The 27,611-nt window shown below is 44.9% G+C and overlaps 1 protein-coding gene across 6 annotated transcripts in view; it reads left to right on the top strand.

The window, feature by feature from the left end:
* The first annotated feature begins 5,484 nt into the window (after window positions 1-5,484).
* LOC119431025 (TBC1 domain family member 25-like) overlaps window positions 5,485-27,611 on the top strand; it is a 330,392-nt gene continuing 308,265 nt past the window's right edge. Inside the window, exon 1 of one of the 6 annotated variants that reach the window (XM_049657439.1) lies at window positions 5,485-5,594. Coding sequence is in view for 2 of the 6 variants with exons in the window: in XM_049657436.1 (XP_049513393.1) it covers window positions 5,678-5,731 (54 nt within the window). In the remaining 4 variants the exon portion in view is untranslated. Of the gene's footprint in view, window positions 5,732-17,777; window positions 18,485-27,611 lie in introns of those variants that run through there. The other 5 variants (XM_049657436.1, XM_049657441.1, XM_049657437.1 and 2 more) reach the window with 5 other exon arrangements.

The raw sequence follows: 27,611 nt of genomic DNA, 5'->3' as shown, positions 1-27,611 counted from the left end.
GTTCTGTATTGCCAGAGCTCACCGAGGCCAAAGCCGCAGTGCCACACAAGCACTACTCACGGCTTTCCGCCAAGTAACACAGAACCTACAACAAATACACAAGCAACGCAAGCACAATCACACACGCAATGTTGAACAACGCGCGGTCGGCGCGGGCCAGAGAACGATCACGCCGAGAACGAACGCGCCATCCCATGCCGTCGTCACTTTTAGCGCCACCATCGCGCCTTCTCAAAAGTCCCTAAATGATCGTGTTCCTAGGTGCCTAGTATCTGGTCACGTGAGGGATTTTTGTACGACATTTAGACGCACGCGCTCGGCACCAAGGAGGTTATAAAAAAACTTCTGGAGTGGAGATCCCCTATGCGCGCCCATGCGACCGGCTGAAGCCTGGAAAACCGGTTGGCGGCCATCTTGCTCCAGGCAAGAACGAGCGCTGCTTGCGCGCTGGTAGCGTAACCAGTGCGATTTCGTGGTGGCGTTTTATGATGAAAGCGGGAGAATTACTATGATTTATTTAGCGCAGATGTTTTTTTTTAATGCGACAGCCTTTTATGCATACCTCATGGTGGGGTGTCCGTCTCAAGGCCGTTTCAAAACTGTGCTGTTGACACGAAATGATCCTCTTAGGATAAGATGTGATAGCGCGCGCAATATCACTATCAAGTATACAATATTAATTAAGCATGTGAACTGCAGTGACAATGAATATAGATAGGTGAATGAAGTGTGTTGAGGCTGTAATAATGTTGAATTAGGAGTAAATAATCGTGGATTCAAGGGGTTTAGCTGGGTGATAGGAGTTCAACGAAAGGTAATGATGGGAAGAACACGCGGTGCTGGGCTAGTTGATGATGATGGGAAAGCCACATTTAACATTCTAAAAGTGATTACGCGATTGAACTGAGGCGATAAAGCGTGCACAGAGAGGTGAATTAGGCGAATTTAGAGTGACTTTTTGCTGAAAGAATTGTGACGAAATAAAGTGACGAAGACTCCGTAAAAGAAGTGGAAAGCGGCCGTCGTATCCCCAGTAATCTTTGTCATGTCAGGCTAAGGACAAATGCACAAGGCAGTTGTTAACGCAAGAATACGTGGGCTGAAGCTGTAACGCGTTTCATGCTCATCAGCTTGCCACATTACCGAAGTGACCCGAAGTACAAGGTGAAATCAGTAAAGCGGTAAATAAATTTTTATTATGTCCTGGCTGTTTTGATAAAAATAAGCATAAAACAACATGCTGGAAAAAATGAATAAAATATTGCATAACTACCTGGTGCATCACAGTGTATACTATAGGAAAACAATACCAAACAGGCATACATAAAATGCAAACACATCAAAACAAACATATTTTTGGCTGCGCAAAAACAAAAACAAAAAAAAATTGCACCAATGCCCAAAATTAAAGGCATGGTGATAATGTCACTTCTTAAGGCACACGGTTCAGTAACTACGAATAATGGCTTTTAAATATTGTAAAGATCGTGAGTCCGCAATAGAGGAATTTGTATGAACTCTGATTTGTATAGAGCTTTACACGACCGCATGCAACAGCAACTTGCTCTCCGAAAACAGTAATATTCGCGATCCAGCCTAAGTTAAATTACGCCGAGATAGGATACCTATGGCTGCACAAGAACTGTTGTTGCTCCAGGCACATATCGTGTTGTTACACACACGATATGTGACTGGCAATACTCTTTATTTGCCAGTTAGGTCAGTTATTTTCTTGTTTTGATGCGAAAGAGTTGCGTGCCACGCTTATAAACAGCCAACTTGTGAGACGCAGCTACGACGTCCGCCAGGTCTGTGAGCTGTATCATTTTATATAAATAAGTAGTAAATAATTCCTCTCGACATGGAGAATCTCATATGCAAGCGTTCCGGAAATATATACGAACAACAAGCATTTCTTACGAACTCGCTTTTTTATGCAGATGTGCGGAGAACACTAGAAAAATGGTTGGAATGCTGCCCTGTCGCAGCCTTGTCGTTTGACCAGACCTGTCAAAACAACCCTCTTCAAAGTGCACCGAGCAAAGAACATCCGAATCTTTAGGCGCCCCGCCATCTCTGCGAACAGCGGGCTGCCATGCGTCACGCAGCGCTTTCTCTTTCGCGAACCTGTCGCACAAACATACGCAGAAAAAAGCTTGTTTCAGCCTATATTAGCCAATTAAAAGTAGATTTCATGAACAACAGCGCTCCTCGACGGAGATAGTGCACAGCAATGGTCGAGCGATTGAAGGCTTTTTCGCGCTACATATACACGTGAAACGTTACTCCTGACTTTGCTTCCCACGATTCGTGCGACGCAGGAGTTCACCATCCCGTTCAGCAGAGCTTGGATGTTCCCTTACAAACGCAGAACTACCGCTCAGCAGACCGTAACTAAGCACTATAAAAGCCGCAACTGCCGAACTACCGCAAGGGCCCAAGCGGCGCAGCTGCGTTTTCTGCCCGGAGCAATATGGCGGTCGCCGGCGTCAGCCGCGGCGCGGCATCTCCACTCCAGAAGTTTTTTTATAACCTCCTTGCTCGGCACCACGACCGGCTTCTCGGAACACTAGCCAATATTCTAGGCACGATCCCGGAGGCCAAGGCAAGCTTCCGGTACGGACCCTGCTTCCGGAACGATGCGGCTGTACGGCTAGGTTACGGTGGCTAGATGGGTTGATGTGCCGACCGGCGTGTCTGGAGCGTAGTTCACCGCTTCTCCGCGTCATGACGCAAAATTGGCGCTGCGGTCAGTAGAACGGTTCCGCAGCGCGCGTCGTCTGCTACAGGGGGCTGGCGGCGAGCAAAAAAAAAAAAAAAAAAAAAAAAAAAAAAAAAAAAATAAAGCCCGTATTTCAATAGTTGTATGTCGTCTGTTCGTGTCAGTTTCAAAGGTGAAGAGCTCCGCGTCTCTCGTACTGTTTGCAAGTTCCTAAGCGATGTGGAATGTTCCAGGTCGGAAAAATGACCAGCGAGATTAGCGGCGGCATTGTTCCACCAAAGAAGACCACCACGGAGACTTACTGCTTCGCTCCGAACTGCAAGTCGGGCTCTAAATTTGTGAGAAAGACAGCGAAAATGTTGCGCTGTCTGACAGCGGAAATGTTAGCCCCGGGCTGCTCAGTAGCTTGCTCAGTATCGGCGACGTTAATGATCAAGCCGTACACCGAAAAGCGTCCGTCTATGAGCTCCTCGACATTGGAAATTTGCAAGCCGCACATGAAGTGCTCAGCGCCTGCGACATCGAGCACCGCTGCGCTGCTACAGGGAAAAGAAAAGTGACTCTAGGCTTATATATGGCAGGCTATGTAGCAAGGAAGTTCCTGCAAAGAACCAAGTGCTCCGATTGCTCAGGGACATTACTGAATTGAACATAATGAGTAGGTCAGGGCTGTTGCTCCCTTTTGAAGCAAAAAAAAAAAAAAAACTGATAGCATCGCTCGAAGACTCCATCAAGCTGTGCTTCCGTTTAAATGAGTTACGAAGGAACAGTATCGCCAACTTTACATTCTTTCTGCAGCTGAATCTTCCGAATTTGTTCGGCTGTGAGCGGCACAAGAAAGAGCTCACAAACAATGTTGTGAAATTTTATTCAATTACACGCCTTTACTTTCTTGTCAAGGGCAAGAACATGGCGCGTGAAAGTAACAGGGAGAAGAGGAATCACCTGAAGCGGAGGCGTGTGCTGTGAATAATGCTATGATGTGGTGGACCAACGTTGCGACCTTGCTGGCGCTAGGCTATTTATGTTGGTGCGTCAAGTTATGAGAGCGTTTCTTGTATTTTAAATATATTCATAAATCTAGCCCAAGACGTATTGCTTTATTTTATTGCAACCAAACAGTGAACCATATGCACTTACCAACACAATTCGTCTAGTAACAATTTAAATACCGCAACTGAGGCAGCAATAAACACAATAGCTGGATTTCTCGAAATTGAAACATTAGAACTCAATATCACGCAAACACGTTTCCATATACCGTATAAAACCACTGCAGTTTTGTTTTATGCATGGAAAAAATGCATCTACGTATTTAATGCAATGGTCTGGAGCGCCGCATTTGTACCAATAAATATATGTGACCAATCGCCAAGCTAGAAAATTTACTTCAGCATATCGTGTCTTCTGAGTAGACGACAGTAACAAATTCCCCAATTCTGGCTTTGCTTACTCTGCTTGAAACGCCATTGTATAACGCGTACTTCAAAGCTAGAGCAGAGGCGATACTATCAAACACGCTGCTCGTCTACACCACGACCTACTGAATTACAGACCTGCACAGATCTCCCTGCTCCAGCACGCCTGGTCTAGTTCACCCCTTTTGCCGCTAGGGATAGAACGTAAGAGCAGAGTGGCGCTAGTTATAACCTGTTCGCTGTCGTCTGCTTCTGCGATTGCTTCCAGCGCTCGTGCCGCTATTTCGGCAGCCACAAATCGTTTACATTGTTTGTAAATGCATAAATTCACGAAAATAAAGAAGAAAACAAAATTTGCAAATGATTACTTCTCATTTCAATCACGAGATACAGTAAGAAGAGCGGTGCAAGAAAGGAAAACGAGTACAGCCGGCAGACGATAAGATTTCCTTCGCAGTTGGGGGGGGGGAATCTGATTACCAGAAGATTCATGGGATAAAACATAGTACAATGGAGTAATAATGAAATAGAATAATAAAGAACTGGTCATATTGATATGAACAAGGAAATTTAAAATAATCACGCAGACGATATGTATACGCAGACCACACAGAAACTGCGTGAATCTGCAGACGCTGCTGAAGCATGCAACTTCAGCCTTGACTACATGCAGCTTGCTTGAGTTAATTACAGATGGGATAACGTAAACGATCACATTATGGTATACTGCTGTGTGCCATCACGCAAAGCAGAACAAAGCAAGGACTCTAGCATCAGTTTTCACAGTTTCATAAAAGCTTTGCGATGCGTATTTGACGGGCCGAAAAAACACGTAAACAATCACTCGATCAGTTAGTTCTTTTCTTTTTTTTTTTTTTTTTTTTTGTGGAGCAGCGCGAAATTTCCGCATAATGGCAAACCGAGAAAGAATTTGTGTACTATTTTACGTGTTATTACATACCACTACAATGAGTACAGTTAAACAATTTTGACATACTAGCTGTTGTCTTCACAAGAAATGTGAAGACAACAGCTAGCTGTCTTCGCTACAGAAGAGCAGGCGCACACATTCGAACGCCGCCCAGCCGCCCGCCGAGTAGCAGACGAACAGGTTATAAGAGCGCCACCTATGGCCACCGGTTGAACGAAAGTGGGCGCAAGCTGCTCCCATAGAAGCCGGACATCTGTGCAGGTCTGTAGTTCCAGTAGGTCGTGGTCTACACAGCGCAGCCGACGTTGCGCGCAGCTCAGGCATTCTACTGTCCGCAGCGCCACTTCTGCGTCATGATGCGGAGAAGTGGTGAACTACGCTCGGTCGGCACACCTACCCATCTAGCCAGCGTAGCTAGGTTGTAGCAGTTGTATACAAGGTCGTTGTGTACGCGGGTGCTCTGTGGTGTGGGTATGAGCCGCCTGCTGCCGTCGTGTTGTGCGCGAATTTCGGCTGTGCGCGTAACCTACGCGGTGCGCGTCGCGGTTCCCTGCTTTCCAGACAGCGCACGTGGGGAGTTCTTGTGAGTGAACCTCGACGCCCACTATGTCCGGAGTGGTGGGCTTCCACGCTCGCGAAGCCATCCGCGTCAAGGCAAAGGTCAGTCGAGTGTGTCGCGCGTGTGCTGGCGTGCGTCCGATATGTAAACTCCGGTAGGGTTAGTCTGCCTCTCTAAATGGATGTTATGTCACGCACATCGCGAGCGGCTGCGCGGAATTTGTGTTTTCATTATTCGCTCGCGCAGAGCGTGTTTTGCAAAGCACGTGCACCGCGGATGCGACGGGTAGCTGCTTCTTCTGTGGAATTACTGCGGCAGTAATTCCTTGTGTTTTTTAGAGGGCTGGCTGCTCTGTTAAACGAAAGAGCCCCCTTTTCAGAGCTATTTGAAAGTTTTCACGAAATTACGGCGCCTTGTTATTGGGTACAACTTGGCAGGTGCATATGGCAGCAACACGATTGCACGCTTCGGAAGGTTCCCAGTTAGGCATTTTACAGTTCAACCGTTCACATCCGACAACTTTTTGGTTGATGAGGTTGGCTTTTTTCTGAGCCAAGTTTATTTGTTAGTGGAACATATGAGAATTGTGAATGCGAGTTTTGTGCTTACGCGAGGTCCGACCAAGACTGATGATACGACAATCCTTCAACATTTTCATGCACTTTTCCCACCTCAGTTCGCGTTTCCCTTAACTCCCTCTATTTCTATAAAGAAAAAAAAAAGAAAAGAAAAAAAATTGTCTTTCCACCACGCATCAACAGTGGACTTGTCAGTCAGCATCGTCAGTTGAGAATGTCATTCCTTCAGGCCTTCCTTGATTGCTGTAAACAGTTTGATGTTGCTACATCAGTGCAGATATTTCCATGCATTATCATTGAGGACCCATGCTGAAAGCTTTTAAGGGGGGCTCCTTTGCAATGGTAGCCGTCCAAAAGGCTTTTAATCGTAGTTGGCTTAACTCTTTCGTGCCACTATACAGCTGCGTCAATTATACCCTTTGACATTGACTGCACCATCGACTACATCATAACGTTTTTTTGGCGCTCCTTGGTCTTCCCTGGCCCATGTGCCATGAAAACCCATTAATTATTAATCATCAGTCACTACGCCTATAGAAATCAGTCAGATCGACAGTTTTTCTAAACATTTCCATTGAAATCCTGCTACTAGCAACATCGTGCACCATCAGAAATGACAGATTTTCACAATTTTTTGGAGATTGGGGAGTCTGAAAAAATAAAACTTTGACTGGGGGGGGGGTATCGTCGAAACTAGCCTCCAGTGCTCCTAGCACTTCTCCAATAAATAGGCGCATGTTTGCGCTTTGGTTGACCCAGCAGCATAATTTTTTAATGAAAGCCGTAGTGAAGACACGGAAGCTTCTATTGTAATATTTGATTTGCCATATAGGCTGTTTTAACGATGTCTCAAACAGCGTTAGATGCTCATGAGTTTGTCTTATTTTAATGTTTGTGTTCAGCTAATATCACATGCAACTTTATTTCATCCACCATGGATTGCTTTCATTCATCAGAATTTCTACAGCGTATGTACAAATTGTTACGAGTAATCCTTCAAATCGTGGGGGGTTTCACTCGCACAAGAGGAAGCAGTCAATTTCAGAATGAATTTGCGCTGACTTTTTTCACTATAAAATTCTGAATTCCTATGTACCAACCGAAGTTTTATCGACCGAAGCTTGACTAGCTGTCCGATTTCTTACATTTTCAACACTGCCTGTGAATTTATTGCTGCACACAATCAACCGCTTCTAAGAAATGCAGCCAACCATAACGAGAACGAAAAGATGCCCTCCGCATTGTTCCACACCACAAGCGTCAAGCAAGGCACCGTGCCCACACCACGTGCTGACAGACTGGCGGCTCATGCTCGGGAATCGGATGAATGGCACGTGACAGGAGGTGACGAAGAAAGAACGACATTAAAAGAAGTCGAAAACAGTTTTGTTGAGTCTCTTGTGTTCACGGGTTTGCCAAGAATAAGTAAGTTTTCTTAGAAGCGGTTGTTGTAACTGTTGGTTACATTTCTGGTAGAGATGCGGGGTAGATTACGAACCAGGCTGGCAAAGAGCTCCTGTTTCACACCGCGCATTAGGTGCTGCAATTTCTTGTCCTTGTTTGGGTCAGCTCGGCGGAAGAGCTTGGACAATATTGTGCAACACTCCTTATTACCGTACAGCGATGTACATGAACAGTCAATTTCAGAATGAATTTGCGCTGACTTTTTTTCACCATAAAATTCTGAATTCCTATGTACCAACCGAAGTTTTATCGACCGAAGCTTGACTAGCTGTCCGATTTCTTACATTTTCAACACTGCCTGTGAATTTATTGCTGCACACTGTTGTAATCAACCGCATGCAGAGGCACCAGTTGAATACGCACTAGACCACCTTGCTTGCACAGAAAAACTGGTTGAACAGAATAATCAAGTAATCGGAAGCTTCTGCATGCTCCCTGACCTCTGAGAGCCTAAAGAATGCAGTAAAAGACAAACCTGGTGCCTGTTGCAGTAAGTAAAAACAGATGCCTTCTCTACAATAGAGATGTAGCTTTGCACACATGTGCAAAACTACTGAATCACTATGGCTAGTATTTATCCAAATCAGTCTTCATAATAACTTTTTTTTGCATCATGTCACTTACAAAAGTTGGGAACTAGGTGCCAGTTGTGTATTTTGTATACTTCAGATTTTTTTCGCTTTCAGTACTTATGCAAAAAATAGCAAAATATTACTTTCATTCGTGTTCCGTTAGGTGCTTCTTTGAAGTTTCACAGAAGAATTTTGAGACGTTTGAGCAATTAATACTGCTTTACATGCATTAAACGCACCAATGATCAGCCTATAATTTTACGTCCTGAAATAAAATGTTAAAATAAGAAAGCACCAAAATGAGCACATTTCTAGCGGTAATGAAAGTTAATGTGCGCTACAACTGGGGATGCACACAATTGTGAAGTCTCATAATTGTGACACGAGGACACCTCCTCCAGCTACTGTTTGATGATGTCGCCATGACTTCCCTGACAACCTCCATATCTTAAATAATAATGAATAATAATGCCAAGAGATTAGTCTACAAATATTTTGACTTGTCCTAACTTTGTCCAGCTCTCCCCACATCATTGAGGTCACGGAAACGTGCTTTCACAATGATATTTGCAATGCTGAAGTATCGCTACCAGGTTTCAATCAATATTATAAGGACCGATAGAACTGAAGGTAGAGTTGATGTTGTTTTGTACTTGAAGTTAGAGCACTGCACGGGCCGATTTTTTCAGCCCGGGCCCGGCCCGGGCCCGTTTTTACGTTGGGCTGCCCGCCCGAGCCCGATCAAAACTTTTATGGCAAGACCTGGGCCCGGCCTGTGCCCGGAAATAATCTACGTTACACGCCCGGCCCGGCCTGCCACCCCTTTACCTTAGGCCCGAGCCCGGCTCGAAACCGGCCCGAGACCAAAAAATATATGTTTTTCAGAGTTGAGAGGCCCGAAAATAACTCGCTGCACGTTACATGCACACCACCAGAAAGCCCGAGCCCAGCCCGAGCCCGAGAAAAAACTGCTCTACCCGGCCCGGCCCACGGGCCGGGCCCAGGCTTTCGGGTAAGTCCGAGCCCGTGCGGTGCTATACTTGAAGTTCTCTGTACTGGATGCCTCATCTCAAACAGAGTTGGTTTGGTGAAAAGTTTAATTTGAGTTGACCTTTGTTATTGGGGTCTTTTACCGCCCACCTAGAAATTGGGCTGCATGCCTCAAATATAATATGTATGGTCCACTTTAGCGCTCCTAATATACACTGGCCGTCATTATCATTAGTTGCCCATGATTACCAATTTGTACAGAGAAACACTGAACTTTTCATTAACTTCCGGTTTAAAGCAAATAGGGATGTCACGAGAGGTATGGCGATTTAGATCTGATCTTTTTCAGCCCTCGCGATTATGGTTACGAATGTATTGTTGATGGCATATCTGAGCATGAGGCGGTTTTTACATCCGTTTCTTGTCCTGTACCAAAAGCCCGATATGTTCATTCTACTTTTTGCAGTCTAAACCATGCTGGTGGTTTTAGTATAATTGATGCACTTAGCTCTTTGTTTTTGTCAATTTAAAGTGATTAGTCTCTCCCATGACGTCCATGCTTTAACCCAATGTTTCAGTGATCTTGTGTGATTGTCTTTTGTCCCGTTAAAGACAAGAAAGACAAATACAGAGCTTTCTTAGATTACTCGGAAAATGTCACATCAGGCATGCTGACTTGGCCGCTTGCGCCGTGCTAGATGTGTTGGTGGTACTGCTCGTACTGCTGAGTTTCTTGCCTTTAAGGAGGAATTCTGAAGAAAAACTAATGCAGCACATGATCTTTATTTCCATGTAAAATTTCCGGGTTTGTTAAAAAATAATGCTCGAAAGTTCTGGAGTGCTGTTTGACCTAAAGAATCTACCACTGAATCCTTTGTAATAAATGGCACAGTTACAAGCAATACTCCTAGTATTACTAATGCATTTTTACAAGCAATACTCCTAGTAGTACAAATTCATTTAATACTTACTTTAAATCTGTTTTTTACCCATAACTTAAGAATTCCTCATTTTACCAAACAGACACAAAGTTCATTATTGATATTGTTGTTTCAAACCAGGTTGTGTTAAATTAGATTTTAAATCTAGATTCCAAAAAGAAAGATAGTCCTGAAAATAGAGACAATGCATTCCTCACTAGATGCTCATTATGGACTTGTCATTACAGTGAACTCTCACTTGAGTCACCTTCAAGGGACCTAAGGAAATAGTTCAGTTAACTGAAAGTTAACTAAACTGAATATTCACTAGAATGTGGAACAGCATATAGGACACAGCAGACATCGAGTCAAATGTGTGAAATGCGATCTATGGTGTTATGGATTATGGAACGTAATAGTTGCGTTGCTGCCTATCTCATTTTGAAAAAAAAAAAGACAAATATAAATAATTTTCATTTGCACTGCTGCTCGTAAAGTGCAAGAAGTAACAAAGCTGTCCAGAGAGTCGCGTTTTTTGTGCAGTTCCTCTGGCACAGCTTGTTGCTTAGACACAAAGTCTCGCAACTTTCTAAGGCATCCTAGAGTTGCAGAATTTGAATCTGCCGCTGCCATTTTAACTTCCTCGTCGCACACTACTTCACGATACACACTGGAAACAATTTCCAGATCTCATAGTTCAGCACAGGTAACGAGCCCACTGTCACACTGCATATAGTCTTTAAATGAAGTTTTGCTGTCTACATCCCTGGGTCGACCACCTCGTTGCACTGTTCCTCTCGCTCGCTCTCACCGTACAGGCGGGAAAGGCCGGATTTATGCAGTTATTTGATTTATCAGTTTCAGCAGTTGTTATCCAAAACGAAATGGTCGAACAAAACCGATGAGAAAGAAAAAAACCGGACACACCACGTGGCTCGTCTTTGTCTCCCGAACGGTCGCTTTCCTTGGTGGTCCTGTAAGCACAAGCGATGTTGTGCCGCCGCTGCTGAAGGGGCGATTTGTGGCTGGCGGGCATCGGCTACGCCAGCACTGCAGCACGCAAAACTTCGTCGAACTGATTCCAAATTGAGCCCGGGTCCACTGATCAAGTTCGTTTAACAAATATTTGCTATTCAGAAATTCATTTAACTGAAAGGTTTTTGCATAGAATGTATAGGAAAACCACTGGGGATCTTGTAAAGATTCATAATTCCGAAATATTCGTTAAAACCGATGTTCGTACAACTGAGAGTTTACTGTATTTAACTATTATTTTCCAGAAATCTCTTTCAACATCTGCTGTCCTTCCAGCCTGCAAATCTGCTTAAGTTCTTCCACTGTACAAAGCCGGGAACAAACAGCCCTGATTGAATTATAGACCCATTTCTGTTACATCTCATTCATGTAAAATACTGGAACATATAATATACAAACATATCATTGAGTTTTTGGAGACAAATAATGTGTTATCTGATGCTCAACTTCTTCTCAAGCTTCTTTGTTAACCTCCAAGTTTCTGCCCCATATGTTAGCACCGGTAGAATGCAATGATTGTACGCTTTTCTTGTCAACGACAGGGGTAAGCTCCCAGTCAGTTGAGAACAAGCTCGAGAACAAGTTAAGGACCGCACAAAAAGCGATGGAACGAAAAATGTTAGGCCGAACATTAAGAGACGGGAAGAGAGCGGTGTGGATTGCGGATCAGAGAACAAACTGGGATGGCCGATATTCTAATGGACATTAAGAGAAAAAAAATGGAGCTGGGCAGGCCATGTGCGTAGGATGTATAACCAGTGGACCATTAGAGTTACAAAATGGGTACCAAGAGAAGGGAAGCGCAGAAAACTAGGTGGGGTGATGAAGTTAGGAAATTTGCAGGCACAAGGGGGGTCAGCTAGCGCGAAACGGGGGCAATTGGAGATCGCAGGGAGATGCAGCCTTTGTCCTGCAGTGGATATAAAAATAGGCTGATGATGATGCTCAACATTGCTTTTGACACAGTTTTAGCACCATTACCAAACTTAGTGAACTCGCTCTTGATATCATCCAGGCTCTAAATGTACATGATCAAATTGATGCACTATTTATAGATTTATCGAAAGCATTTGACGCTGTTACATGCTCTTAACTGTTGAAAAAAGCTGCAGTGGCTTAGCTCGGCTATGCCAGGATATATGTAGCGTTAGCAAAGGTACAGCTGATTATTCTTAGCTTTCCTGGTTGTCTCCTACGCTCAACCGCTAATTGCCAGGCAACTACTTCAGGATCCGATGAGTCAAGCTTCTCCGTTCTTCTGCGCTGTTGAGCAGCATTTGTGCTCTCCTTCTCCATGGCTATACCACACTGGCAAACGCCAGTCAGAAGTGCAGCGGCTCCAGCGCAGTGTCAGACGGCGACTGCACAGCGAGCGCGCGCCGGCGCCAGTGCGTCTACCACGACTACGACGTCACTCCTCTGGAATGCGCAGACCGGCGGCGGCGGAGTGCGCGAGAGGTGCCGGCTCCGGTGCGCAAGCCGTGTGACATCACTGATCCTTGCGCATGCGCAGCACGGCTCTTGATGTGCCGCGCGAAACGGGCTTGGCTAGGCCAGTGTAGCTAACGCTACAAAAGCTCTCCATTATTCTCGACAACCATGCATCATTTAAATGGATTGCTTCTTTTCTCTCCAATTGGCCTTAATATGTACCCTTTAAATCTTTCCAATCTTAGCTCTTTTGTTACGACACCCATTGAACTTGGGTCACCGATGACCCAAAAATGAAAAAAATACCGGCATTCCTATACTGGACTAGCTGTGCCACCTAGCGCATTTTCTAAGCGCTAATGTTTCATTTTTTGAGCTGTGGCTATTTTTAACAGCGGCTCAAAGAGTGCGGTTTGCTTCATTAGTGCATGAAGATAGACGATCCGGTCACCTCACCCTCCCACCAACGACATCCTTCTGGTGATTCTGTCGCATCTGCAAGTGATTATTCTGCTGTTGCCAGCAGCATTGACTCTGAGGATGATATCAGATCGTTGAATTTTAGTTTGGACGATGGGGGCTCGCAAAAAGACCATCGTCACCTGCTTGGTGGTATTTTTTTATGAGCTGCCATTTAGCATAATTTCCCCATGGTTCAACAGCTCATTTATTTCTATACTTACTGGTATCATTGTATTATCCATTGCTTGGAAAACTTGTAGAGGGAAAAAATATAATTGTGGCACCTGATGGAACAAGGCAGTTTCCACTAGTCAGAAAAAAATTTTTACTCATATGCTTTATGAGCGAGATAATTTAAACATTCTTCTTTTATATACAATTGACTTGCAAACATTTTTTATATATCAGATTATTTTTCTTTTTTTCTCCTTTTATATTATGAGCACCACATTGGAAATGCTGTATGCAATTTTCAATAAATGTTTTTTTACTAAATATTACTTCTCACATGCTAATATTTGTTTTTAAAAGTAACATCCTTGGAAAATACATTCATTTAGCTTTGTATTAATTTATAGCATGTCACTGTAATCGTGATATTTATTAAAAAGATAATTACAATAACATACAAGTGGCACAATTTCCCACGGAAACGAAAGAGTTAAGTCCACTTCTTTCAATTTATATAAGGGATTTACCACGTATCATTCCTGTTAAAATCTGCATGTGTGCTGATTGTATTCTGTACGGTACGATTAAGACTCCTAATGATCACGACATACTTAACGATTCATTTGCATCATTTCAAATTCAAATAACTTCCAATAAACTTTCTATGTCATTGGCTAGATGCACTTTCCCATCTTATTTCGCTTTAATCGTTCTCTAGAAGTTGTCATCATCAGCCTATATTGTCGCAATAGGCTTTAAGAACACTGCAGAGGGCTTCAGCTTGAGCAGGTGTAAGGTCAGAGGAAACCATCTTCTCAATGTCGACGTCACTGCCGTGGGATGATGTCACGGTATGGGCTGAGCTGTAACAATCTTCGACTGTGAATGGCTCGACCTCATCATCCTGCAGAGCGCTAATTATAGCCAAGGAGATCCCCTGAGGCAGGACTTGCGCGGTTAGTTTGAAATTGACAAGGGGAAGGCAGGTGTGGTTGCCAGTAATTGTCAGCATAGTGTGCGGCACGATAGCACCATGTGTAAGTATAACAGCTGGGATTGGTGAGACCACGTAATTGCCGTCAGGTACAGCTGGTGAGGAAAACCAGTCGACGTGTGTCACAGAGTGAGCCGGTAGGCGAATAAAATCCATGCATCTCAAATGGCTTGGAGGCGGGTCCACAGAGTTGGCAAAAAGAGGCAAGTCAAGGCGAAGTGAGCCTGCCGAACAGTCAATGAGGGCAGAATGACTGGCGAGGAAATCCAGACCGAGAATGAGTTCGTGAGGGCAATGCTCGATGACGGTGAAGAGAACGACGGTGTGTCTCTTAGCAATGGCAGAGCACATGCCAAAAATAACGACAGTCCCTTCGTCGGCGACTTGTAGAGCTCGGTTTGGGGCAGGCATCAGAACTTTCTTGAGCCGACGGCGAAGAGCAGCACTCATAATGGACACATGCACCTCGGTGTCAATCAATGCGCACGCAGGAACATTGTCGACGAGATCGTCCAAAAGATTCTTGTTCGTGGGTAAGGTGAAGCGAGGATTTCGTGCCAATGTCGTCATTGCAGCTCCAGAAGCTGCACTGTCTAGTTTTGCTGTCGGGGGTGCGGCGAGAAGGTCGGAGTAGGTCGGTGTGTCCACTGCAGGACGAAGGCCTCTCCCTGCAATCTCCAATTACCCATGCTTTGCGCTAACTGATTCCAACTTGCGCCCGCAAATTTCCTAACTTCATCACCTCACCTAGTTTTTTGCCGTCCTCAACTGCACTTCCCTTCTCTTGGTATCCATTCTGTAACTCTAATGGTCCACCGGTTATCCATCCTACGCATTACATGGCCTGCCCAGCTCCATTTTTTCCGCTTAATGTCAACTAGAATATCGGCTCTTCCCATTTGTTCTCTGATCCACACTGCTCTCTTTCTGTCTCGTAACGTTAGGCCTAACATTTTTCGTTCCATCACTCTTTGTGCGGTCCTTAACTTGTTCTCGAGCTGTCAGCACCAGTAGAATGCAATGATTCTACACTTCTTTTCAACGACAGTGGTAAGCTCCCAGTCAGGATTTGGCAATGCCTGCCGTATGCACTCAAACCCAATTTTATTCTTCTGTAAATTTCTCTCTCATGATCAGGGTCCCCTGTGAGTAAATCACCTAGGTAAACATACTCTTTAACAGACTGTAGGGGCTGACTGGCGAGCTTGAATTCTTGTTCTCTTGCCAGGCTATTTAACATTATCTTTGTCTTCTGCATATAATCTTCAACCCCACTCTTACACTTTCTCGGTTAAGGTCCTCAATCATTTGCTGTAATTCGTCCCCATTGTTGCTGAATAGGACAATGTCATCTGGAAACCAAAGGTTACTGAGATATTTGCCACTGATCCTCACTCCTAAGCCTTCTCAGTCGAAGAGGTTGAATACTTCTAAGCATTGGAGAGATTGTGTCTCCTTGCCTGGACCCCTTTCTTGATAGGTAACTTTCTACTTTTCTTGTGGAGAATCAAGGTTGCTGTGCAATCCTTGTAGATATTTGCTAAGATACTCACGTATGCCTTCTGTGCTCCTTGATTACACAATGCCTCTATGACTGCTGGTATCTCTACTGAATCAAATGCTTTTTCATAATCTATGAAAGCCATATATAGAGGTTGATTGTACTCCGCAGATTTCTCCATTACCTGATTGATGACATGGATGTGATTCACCGTAGAATATCCCTTCCTGAAGCCAGCCTGTTGTCTTTGTTGGCTGAAGTCAAGTGTTGCCCTGATTCTATTGGAAATTATCTTGGTGAATATTTTATACAATACTGAAAGCAAGCTGACGGGTCTATAATTCTTCAATTCTTTTAACGTCTCCCTTCTTATGGATGAGTATAATGGTGGCGTTTTTCCAGCTTTCTGGTGCACTTGAAGTCGTGAGGCATTGCATATAAAGGGCTGCAAGCTTTCAAGCATGATATCTCCTCCATCTTTGATTAAATCGACTGTTATTCCATCTTCTCCAGCAGCTTTTCCCCTGGTCATGTCTTTCAAGGCTCTGCTAACTTCATTGCTAATTATGGAAGGAGCCTCTGTATCCTCTTCATGAGTACTTCAAATGAAAGTAGCTTGGCTGCTCTGCATATTGTACAGGTCAGTATAGAATTGTTCCGCTGCTTTTACTATGTCATCGAAATTGCTGATGATATTACCCTGCTTATCTTTCAGTGCATACATCTTGCCTTGTCCTATGCCAAGCTTTATGCCAAGCTTTCTTCTTACTGATTTTATGCTGAGTCCATATTTTACGGCCTCCTCAATCTTTCCCACGTTATAATTTCGGATATCTTTTACTTTCTTCTTGTTGATCAGTTTCGACAGTTCGGCAAATTCTATCTGATCTCGCGTTTGACACTTTCATGTTTTGCCGTTTCTTTATTAGGTCCTTTGTTACTTGGGAGAGCTTACCTACTGGTTGCCTTGGTGCCTTACCTCCCACTTCAGTTGTTGCTTCTGAGATCAGCCTAGTTATGGTTTCATTCATTACCTCTATGTTGTCTTCATCTTCCTGTTCTAAAGCTGCATATTTGTTTGCAGCCTGAATTGGTCTGCTTTTACCCTTACTGCGTTTAGGTTGGCCTGTTTATTGGCTAATTTTATTCTTTCTCACTTCAAATTGAGAGAAATCCTAGACCTCACTAACCTATGGTCACGGCACTTTACCCTACCTTACACTTCTTCATCCTGCACTATGCTGGGATCAGCAGAGAGTATGAAATCTATTACTTGTTTCTCCATTAGGAGTTTTCCAGGTCCACTTCCTGTTGCTTCACTTCCTGAAGAAGGTATTCCTTATTTGGAGCCTATTTATTTTTGCGAATTCTACTAACATCTCTCCTCTAGTGTTCCTAGAATCGATAACGTAGTTGCCAATTGCTTGCTCACCAGCCTGCTTTTTCCCCACTTTTGCTTTAATGTCGCCCATGACTACAGTATATTGAGTTTCTTCCTTTCTTATTGCTAATTCAACATCTTCATAAAACTGTTCTATTTCTTATTCATCGTGACTGGAGGTTGGGGCGTAGGCTTATACTACCTTCATTCTATACCTCCTATTCAGCTTTCTTGCCAACCCTTGTTTCGCACTGATTGCGAAATCTCTCTTATCTGGAAGACCTATGTAGCAGAGGACGTGGCCGTTAGTGAGCACTGTATAAGCCTCACCAGTTCTTCTCACCTCACTAAGGCCTATAATATCCCAGGTAATACCTGATAATTCTTCAAATAGCCCTGCTAAGCTAGCCTCACTCGATAGGGTGCGCGTGTTGAACGTTGCCAGGTTCAGTTTCCAGTGGCGGCCTGTCCGGACCCAGAGATTCTTAGCACTCTCTGCCGCGCCGCCTTGGTCAGGTGCTCCGCAGCCGCTGGGAAATAAACAGTTACTGTTATGCAAATATAATGCATGCAGCTTTCAAAGAGAAGGCACGACGAAGCGCATGCACACAACGCCAGAGAACTGTTAGCCTTCGGGAGAAAGAATGAGCACTGCCCTTTTCATCGAACATAGTCACTCTTACCGGTATCGTTTTCATATCAATGCCCTTATTTTCAAGAATATTTAGCAAGCTAGCGAGTCGATATCGTAGCATCTGCTTTCCAAAATTCGTACGGCTACGACTGACACTCCATCGTTCAGCATTGCGGGTAGCATAAACAATCTCATTTATTTGAAGCCTTGCAAGGGGTTCTGCATTTATTGAATAGGAGCGAAATAGTTTGAAATGATGAAGTGAAACCACATTACCGATGTGCATTTTCTTTAACCGGGCACCTTGATGGTCCATGGAGTGCCGAGATGAAACTTAATGACGACGACTTGTTCTGGAAACGGCCCATTGCGCTGAGAGGTTTGTAGAGGCCCGCTGCGAATATTTCATCATACGTGATCCCCCTCTCGTGCAGTGCGCTTTTTGGCGCGTTGCAAGAAGAGCTGCTCACCCGACCGCCGTTGGGTCAAGTGACTGCGCGCGGGGGGGTCGATAAGGCTGCCAAAAGAGGCCGTGTTTTGTCTGACCACGTGTCCTCCGCGGCGCGGTGACAATGGCGCGCCGCCTGGCCGATAGCGGCGGCCGATAGCGTGTGGCTGTTGCCACCGCACTTCCGGACCCGACGCCCACACAGCGCTGGTTGCTGCCATGCACGTGTACTACAGGACTGTCGTCGTCGTGGATGCGTGTCTGGTCGACCAAGTAAGTTTTGGAGATGGCCTTGGCAACCATGTTTCTTGGAGCGCCCCTTGTCATGTTATCGGATGCTGGAGATACGTTAGCCAAGCACGTAAGCGCCAACATTCTGTTTAATCGGACCCTAGGGTGTGCGCCTCTTCTTTTGAGTTGTGCGGGTATTGCGCTATCTATCGCCCAGTACCGACTCGCCAACATGCATTATAGTAAACAAGTTGTGACCCGACAAGTGCGCCCCTTGAGGACTTTCGCTGAGGGAAACTGACGTGCTTCATGACACATCGGGACACGGCCGATGCGGTGTCTTATCCAGCGTTTTTCGAGGAAAACTGACGTGCTTCATGACACATCGGGACACGGCCGATGCGGTGTCTTATTCAGCGTTTCAAGTAGTACGGCACCCGAGCTAGGGAACGGTGCTCTGCGTTGTCGCGGGCTGTGACCAATACGTGCTGTCTATTATTTATTTGAAAATAGCATTGGCCAATATAGGAACGGTGAACAAAAGTAACAAATGAGCACATCTATGCAATTGCACTTTGGAGCATCACGTCATTACCGTAGAAAAGTTATCCTTGCTAGCATACTGAAAAAGGCAGAAAAAGAATCGCGGTATCTTTGTATGAAATACACTCGTACAATACAGCAAGAACACATTAGCACATCAACATCAATACAGTAACACAATACAAAGGCCGTCCTTGCAAACAGTGCGAAACAAATGTTGGCAAGAAATCGCGAGTTTCGGCATTTACAATGGGGATGACTGTTTCATTTGTGCGCGGTCGACAAAGTGTTTCAAGTAGTTGGTTCCCTTACGTGCTGTGTTTATTTACGGCGGCATTTCTTCGTTTATGATTGATTGAAAACACGTTTTGTCACTTTCGCGCAAGTATGTTGCTGCGGTGATTGTCGTCATTTATGTAGCCTATGCAGTAAAGTCCTTTAAGCAGAGAAATGGATGGATGGAAACAACTTTATTCAAATCCGGCGAAGTTTAATGACCCGGGCTCAGGTCTCCCATGAGGGGCCTCGTCGCCGCCTCCCGGGCCCGCTGGACTGCCCAAGCAGAGAAAGGTCAGCCTCGTTAAACATTGGGCAATCACGCCCGCGGTATAACTGCACTTGCACTATGTATAGGGGTACCGCACCTTATGTTCCAGCATTTTTCCCTTCTGTGGTGATTGATGCATAAGTACTTGATCTGGTTATGTGATTCCGTACATCAACACTTTCTAACAATCGCGTGGCTGCCGACAGACCGCTAAGAATATTGTTTCGAAATGAAAACACTTGTTCGGACTCTAATATATCTAACAGGTTCTTGGAGTTGACCTGCCGCTCCCCGTAGATGTTATTTGCACGTCTCTTGTGGACATTGGCCATTATCATGTTGTTCCATGGTTCCCTGTGTCGAGACTGGCATGGCAGACCCCTTCCTTCCATTCATTGACGATTTCGCTTGAGAACAGTGATTTTTGACGTCAACAAGCTTAGCCACCCATTCAGCGTTATTTTGGATAATATTAAAGGGACACTAAAGAGAAACCGGAAGTTGAGCTTAAATGGTAGATTATCCTTTCACGATCACAGCCATACCATTCTTACTGTAAACAGATGTTTAATAGGCGAGAAAATAGCGAAAAACTGAAGGATAGGTGCTGACGCCCCTTCGAATTTCCCGCACTACATGTTCTGACGTCGGAGATTACAAATGCAGGCCGGTCGCGATTGGTCGAGAGCGATTTATCGCTGTTAATAAAACAGCAAAATGAAATACACCTTAAACGTACATAAACAGCATTTGCCAACTTTTTAAACCGTTTCAAGCGAGGAAGTACAAGTTTAGCACAAAATTAAATAAATAAGAAAAAATGGCATGGCGATACATCCGGTCGTGATAGTTTCGTAGTTTCGTTTTTGGTCAATGCATCGTCGCGCGCGCCTGTTCCGCTCTACGGTGTTTGGTTGCGTGTTGCGTGGCTCAAAAAACGTTGACTTCGCTGGAAACAGCCAGAAAATGCCTCGTGTGTGTAGTGTTGAGGGCTGTATAAATGGCCCAAGGTGCTTGCTCAGGAGCAGCGGCAGTGTTTACTCGATTGTGTCCTTTCATGTGGTGTCGCGCGGTGAGCCCCGGCTCCCCGGCGTTCGCCCAGTGCTCTGCCGGCAAAAGAGCCAGAGAAACCGATGGTGTGCTCTCTGCATTTCTCGCCCTCGGATTATGTGTATAATCCTGCCCTCGAAAAGTATCTTGGCGTGCCCCAGAGGCCAGTCCTTTCTCGAGCAGCTGTTCCCTCAATGCGGCCTTCATCAAACCCCCTTCCGGTGCCCCAGCAGCAGCAAACTGGCGGCTCGGTGAGTGCTGAATGTAATTAAATAAAGCCACGAAATAACCATACCGATTATGTGCGCAACTTTCTACGCTTGCTCTGTCGCGAACATCGTCGCCTGGCGGACCGGACGCTTCGCCTTCCGTCGACGAAAACGAAGCTCTCCGCCGGCGCGGCCGGCGGCTCACCGCCATCGCACGCGGAAACACCTACCGCTCGAACACGGAGGATCATTTCCGCGCTCCGTTTCACTGAATATCGCTGAAATGCAGTCCTACTTCCCTGGCGAGCTCTTCGTTGCAAGGTTCAGCTGCAGCAACGATATCCATCTCGGCGAACGCAAACGCAGCGACCATGCATGCAGCCATGATGCATCCAGTGCCTCGGCCGTTTACGCAAGCGGTGACGTATCATGGCGCATTCTGATTCGCCGAGAGCAATGAAATCTGTGACGACACTGCTTCAGCGCCAAATATGGGGTGAGAGAAATTGAGAAAGAGATATTTGGTCTTTGCTTACGAATTTCTCCGCTAATAACTCATATTTTTGCACCCAACAAAAACTGCATGCATTCCTGAAGGTCCCTCTTTTATTCCAGCTGAACTTCCTGTTTCTCTTTAGTGTCCCTTTAATTCCTTCATGACAGGGGAACTGCCCCAGTAGCAGGAAGATGTAGCGCGTTAAATGCGTCCGTTTTCCATCATCCTGTCTAAAAACACTCGCGAAAAACTTAAATTCATCAGCAATATATTCGATTGCACCCTCTTTTGTATTTATATTGGACAATGACTCCCTATTAGACCGTCGTCATCATCATCAGTCTATATTTATGTCCACTGCAGGACGAAGGCCTCTCCCTGCGATCTCCAATTACCGCTGTCTTGCGCTAGCTGATTCCAGCTTGCGCCTGTAAATTTACTAATTTCATGGCCCCACCTGTTAGACAGTAAATATAGCCAAAACTTTTGAGGCGATTCAAGGTAAAATCTTTTTGACATCGTAGGACGTGCTATGCTGTGAATCTTTAATCAAGGCAAGGATTTTAGTTTCTTGCTTAACGTTAACACGTCATCAGAAATTTTAAGGCATTTTAACCGCCGCAATTAAGCTGTATGTCTGCCGACTTCTGGCAGTATAATAAGAAGCAACAACAGTCATGCGCAGCAGATCTTTTACTAGGACTCAGAATTAAAAAAAAAAAAAAGAGGCTTCAGTTTCGCCGCAAAGGCGAAGCAGTATTAGTGACTGCGAAGCATAAGACAATTGCACGAAGGGAGATTGTTCCCGTATAAATCCGTGTAAGAGCCGCACCTGCAACTTGAGAGCCAATTTTTTTTTAATCCAACCGAGAAGCAATCGCGTTCACCGATGATTTCAGTCGCACTCCACTGCGAATTTTCTCGCGCAGCGTACTCTCGCGCGTCGCAACTATAAAAAAGAAGTCCGTTACAACTTACGAAGACAGGAGAGGCGCCCCGCCCTGATCACTGAAGCGCTGCAGCCGATTGCCACCGCGACTAAAGAAATAGTCCCGCTGACGCGACTCGGCCCAGCTCGAAGCGCGGGCTGCCATGTCCTCCGTCGGCGGGGTCACCGGCCGTCCGGCTCATGACGTCAATCTAGAGTGCGCGTCCATTGGTGGATGGTTGTGTGCATTCGCCTTGGAGGGGCAAATGTTGCTGCCTTCTAAAGTTGTACACGACTATAGACGGCGAGAGGAGGCGATCGCGGAGGTTTACGGCAGATTTCATACTCGTAGTTGGAATAATTAGATAAAATGGCCCGGTTAGGCCTCGTCAAAATTGTGGCAAGAAAGTGCGGCCCTCACACGAGTCTGTACGTAGGTTATATCGCCTATATGAATTGTAGTAACATTTACGCACTAGTTAAAATTAAAATTACAAACATCGTGCAATGCACGGACCATGTAAACTTGTAAACATCCCGCTGGATGACCACGAGCAGTCGCTATAACAACGCTGGCATTATGGTGAACGCCGGCAGTGGGGGCGAACGGTTCGTACAGCCATGCGATTCACCGTGACTCCGAAAATGAGATTCATCATCATCATCATCTGCATATTTTATGTCCACTACAAAACGGCTTGGTCAGCGATCTCCAATTACCTCTTAGGCTATGCGATCTGCAACACTTGGGGCGCGGAAAAACAGCCTAAGAAGGGAGACAGCGCGCATGAAGTTAGCAACCATCCCTGCTCGCCCTTGATCATTGCACCCCCCAATGATTACCAACAATTGGATACGGCACGCGGGCCGCGTAAGCGTCAAACGCGCACAGTGATTTGCAGCTGCGGCAGAGCTAGATGAGAAGATGCGTTCTCTCCTCCCCATGCGCGCATTTGATCACGTGACCTCCCGAATATTGAGCGCGTGGGAAGATAATGTCCATCAACTAGCCATCCTTTTCGTCTCTGTTACAGGCTTTTTCTCGCACCCGTAGTGTATGGGTCGCTCACTCATGACTTGTGGACTTTCTACGGAATATCACGGCGACGACGACAGCAAAAATTTGCCTGGAGTGTCGATACAATTGCTGTCGCAATAAATGAGAAATAGAAAACAGACGTCGCGCTCGCTTCTACCGCGGCTGCGGACAAAACCAGTAGTGGGCACCTCGCTTATCGGTACTTCGCCAGAACCCGTCTGACGCTGAAAAGGAAGCGTATTTTTCACCCTATAAGCACCAGCGGAAACATAACACTTGGCGCGCGGGGAGACAGCGCACGCGAAGGGACCAGCCATCTTGGATGGGCCAAGCTTGAACTCGGTGCAGATTAACTCCAAAATAAAGCGCGTGACCCGCGTATGTATGGCAGAGGCAGGAAAAGTAGAAGTTGAGGACCCGTGTGTTCTAGCCGCTAGGCGAAAGAAGACTACTCGGAAAGCGAGTCTGAACGTCAGGTGAGACTTGGCATCAGCCCGTTGATACCGAGCTCCGAGCTGCTCGCCGCTCGCCTGCTGTCTTCGTCTGCTGTCCTGTCTCGGGTGTGGTCAAGTATCGGGCGGCGGTTATCTATTGCTCTTTTAACGTCTCGATTGTTCTTTTGATTCATTTATTGATCTTTTTTCTTCACCTTTAGGATTATTGTGTCGCGAGTGTAAAGTCAGACTAACCTGATGTCTCTTTCTTCCCCCGGTCAAGGGCATTCCCCTTGGCTAGCCTCAATCCCTTCCCGAGAGTGGCCAATAGACTCTTTTTTACGCAGTGGCAACAAAAGTGTCCCTGTGGCTCTTGTGCCTACAAATGGGGGATCGATTCAGATGAAGAATCCGAAAGCGATTCAGGTGGAGCTTCGAAAGGCCTCCTCCCAGTTCCAAAAGATCACCGAGGTCCGCCAGTTTGGTCGCGGTGGTATTCTTTGCTGCTCATCGGATCAGGAGTGCGTTCGAGACCTTCTAAACTGTTCTGAATTCGCATCGAATCCGGTGAGCCCGTTTATTCCACCACACCTTGCATGCTCGAAAGGCTTAGTTCGTGGGGTCGACGCGAGCCTGGACCCCTCAGAAGTGCTAGACTTATTTTCAGTTGCTGGAGCTGTATCCGTATACCGGTGTAGCCGAATTATTGAGAACAGGAAGTCACCTACTGAGTCGGTGATTGTTACGTTCGCGGGAACAGTTCGTCCAACTGAAATCAAGGCATGGCCCCTGATATACAGAGTAGAGCCACTTTCCCCAAGACCACTACAGTGCTTGAAATGTTGGCGCTACGGACACACTATAAAAGGATGCAGATCGGTTACTCGATGCCGCCTATGTGGAGAGAATCACGACAGCACAGAATGTAAGTCGCAGGAAGAAAACTGCTGCCTATGCAATGAAGCACACCCTGCAGACTATTCAAACTGTTCTGCAAAGGAACGAGAATTAAGAATACTAGAAGTGGTGGAACGCAGGCGTTGCTCACGTAGGGAAGCAGTTACAGAAGTTCAGGGAAGATCCCAGGGCTACGCAGGCGTAACAGCTCGTCACACCGCTAGTATGGATGTTTCTCTATCCAAGGCCATAGCAGAGGCAGTAGAGAAAGCTATGGAAAAGGCAATGGAACGACTTGCAACAACTCTTTTTGAGTCCTTGACACAAATGATGACTAGCCAGATGGCGCAGGTCATTGGTGCAGCCTCTACCCAATCTCCTGCATACCAGGTTGCAAATGTACTAAACATAACTCAAAAACAAACATTGTCATCAAACTCGTCAGCTGACTCCCCTTGCGCAGGACCTTCTACTCAAGTAGAACGGACGGAACCGGAACCCCTAACGGAAGAGTATGAAGACTACCAGGATGTAGACATGGAACACAAAAGTCTAAAACGCACACGATCTCCTCCCCACAAAATTTCTTCAAAGTCAAAAACTCAAAAATATGAAAAAGTGAACCTTTCCAAGAAGGACTTTTTGAAAGAGACTATTTTGGATCAGGCGGTTTCCGCTACCGTTCTATCTTCACCATAGGGTCTCTAAAAATCTTGCAGTGGAATTGTCGTTCAATTGTTTCTGCTACTACAGATCTATCGTATATTTCTTCTCAATTTTCTCCAGACATCATTATCTTACAAGAAACCTGGCTTTCAAATGGTCAAAAATATTCTCTAAAATATTATCGAATGTTTCGTTTGGATCGGCCTGCCAGAGGTGGTGGCGTTGCTTTCTTGGTTTCAAATAAATTTAGTCACAAAGCAACGATATCGTTTCAAAGAATGTCTACCGAATGTGAAATTTTAGCATTAGACATTTCACTCCCAGACTGCTCCCCTTTTACCTTAGTTAATTTATATTTCCCAGCAGGAGTGCAGGATACATTTTCTCTAGACACCGTATTAGCTTCCTGCAGAAAAGACATAGTATTCGCTGGTGACTTTAATTCACACCATGTATCTTGGGGTTTTAAAACTGATTCAGAAGGAAAACGCCTGTGGGAATGGACTCTTGATAATAATCTATCTTGTCTAAATTCAAAAGTTATTACGTTTCTTCGCGGACAGTCTCATTCGGCTATAGATCTCACTTTCTCCAGCTCATCTTTAGCTATATCATCGTGGAATACTATAGACTGTGCTACGAACAGCGACCACCTCCCAATTATTTTTCAAATTGATTTCCCTGTGATTTCTCTTAGAAGGAAAAATAACTCATTTATAAACTATAACAACTTCAAAAAGACTTGAAGTCTACGATGCTTTCACGTACGGATATGCAAGAGGATATTAGGGCTCTGAGCCTCTGTGCAGTTTTAAAGCGTTCCGCGAAGAATGCAACAGTTAATTTAACCTGCAACACAGGTAAACCATTAAGTCCGTGGTGGAATTCAGATTGCGCGAGGGCCCACCGAAAACGAAAAGCTGCCTGGAAGCAACTTCTTTGTAATCAATGTCCAAAGAATTGGAGTGATTACCAATTTGTTGCTGCAACATTCAAGCGTACGATAGATAAAGCCAAAGAGGAGTATGATATGAATAAATACAATCATCTGTCTAAATCAAAAAACAAAAAAGCCCTTTTTAGGTTTTTACGCTCTCGAAAAATGATTCCAGTTCCAGCAAATATTGACTCTTCCGTGCTTTCGCCACGTGAATTATCCGAATTATTAGAAAATATTGGAAAAGGACTGAAAGATAGGTTCACTTCAATCATTCCACCGTACATAGTGAAACCGTTACCACTAGAGGAATTTAGGGAAGTCACAACACAAGAACTGGCGGATGTTGTTCGCTATCTGCCTTCTTCAGCGCCAGGACCAGATGGAGTTACCACAGCCGTGATAAAAATTCTGTATGAATTGTCCCCAGAAGAAATTTTGAATATGGTAAATTACTCTTTAAAAAATGCGTGGGTACCTTCAGAATGGAAACTTGCTAAGGTAATTCCGATACTTAAAAAACAGGGAGGTCGATATGATTTAGATAATATTAGACCAATTTCCCTAACATCAAACTTAGTTAAACTAATTGAACGAATTTTAAATTGTCGAATTACGACCTACATTTCTGAAAACTTAATACTTAGCCCCTGTCAAATTGGTTTTAGATCAGGGTGCTCGATTTGGTGTGCGCACGTAGATTTAGAGAGTCGCATAAAACTTGCTCGTCGCCGAAGAGAATATTCAGCATTAGTGACCCTGGATCTAGCAAAAGCTTATGATTCCGTGGAACATAGCATACTGATAAAGCAATTAGAGAATTACAGGTTTCCGAAATACATCACGGCGTGGTTGTCAGAATTTTTAAGGGAAAGAGAGTTCTACTGTTTTCAAAACGGATGTTCATCGTCTAGGTATAAGCAACAGAGGGGAGTACCACAAGGATCAGTATTATCTCCTGTTTTATTTAATATATTTTTAAGCTCCATCCCGCTGCTCCAGGACATTCATGTGTACGTTTATGCTGATGACATCGCTTTTTTTGCATCGAATGCTGATCTACATTCACTTTATCAAATGTTACAAAATTACTTATCTATGCTTGAAACTTGGATTGAAACCATACATATGTCTCTGAACGTTAGTAAAAGTGCACTCCTTCTCTTTCCTTTAGATGTTCCCGTTCACATTTCACTGATGTATCGTCAAGAGTTCATTCCTCAGGTGGATTCTCTTAAATATCTGGGAATTACATATGATGGAACACTAAACTGGAAAAGCCACATTGATAACGTCGCGTTTAAGGCAACTCGGGCTGTAGGATGGTTGCGTAAAATCAGTAACCGACGATACGGGCTGCGAAGAAACACATTAATTATGATATATAAAATGTATGTCCGACCAATCATGGAATTTGGATGTG

This window comes from Dermacentor silvarum, chromosome 10 (assembly GCF_013339745.2).
Source record: "Dermacentor silvarum isolate Dsil-2018 chromosome 10, BIME_Dsil_1.4, whole genome shotgun sequence".
Lineage (NCBI taxonomy): Eukaryota > Metazoa > Arthropoda > Arachnida > Ixodida > Ixodidae > Dermacentor > Dermacentor silvarum.
Note: the sequence above shows the minus strand (reverse complement) of the source record. Positions and strands in the feature narration are given on the sequence as shown.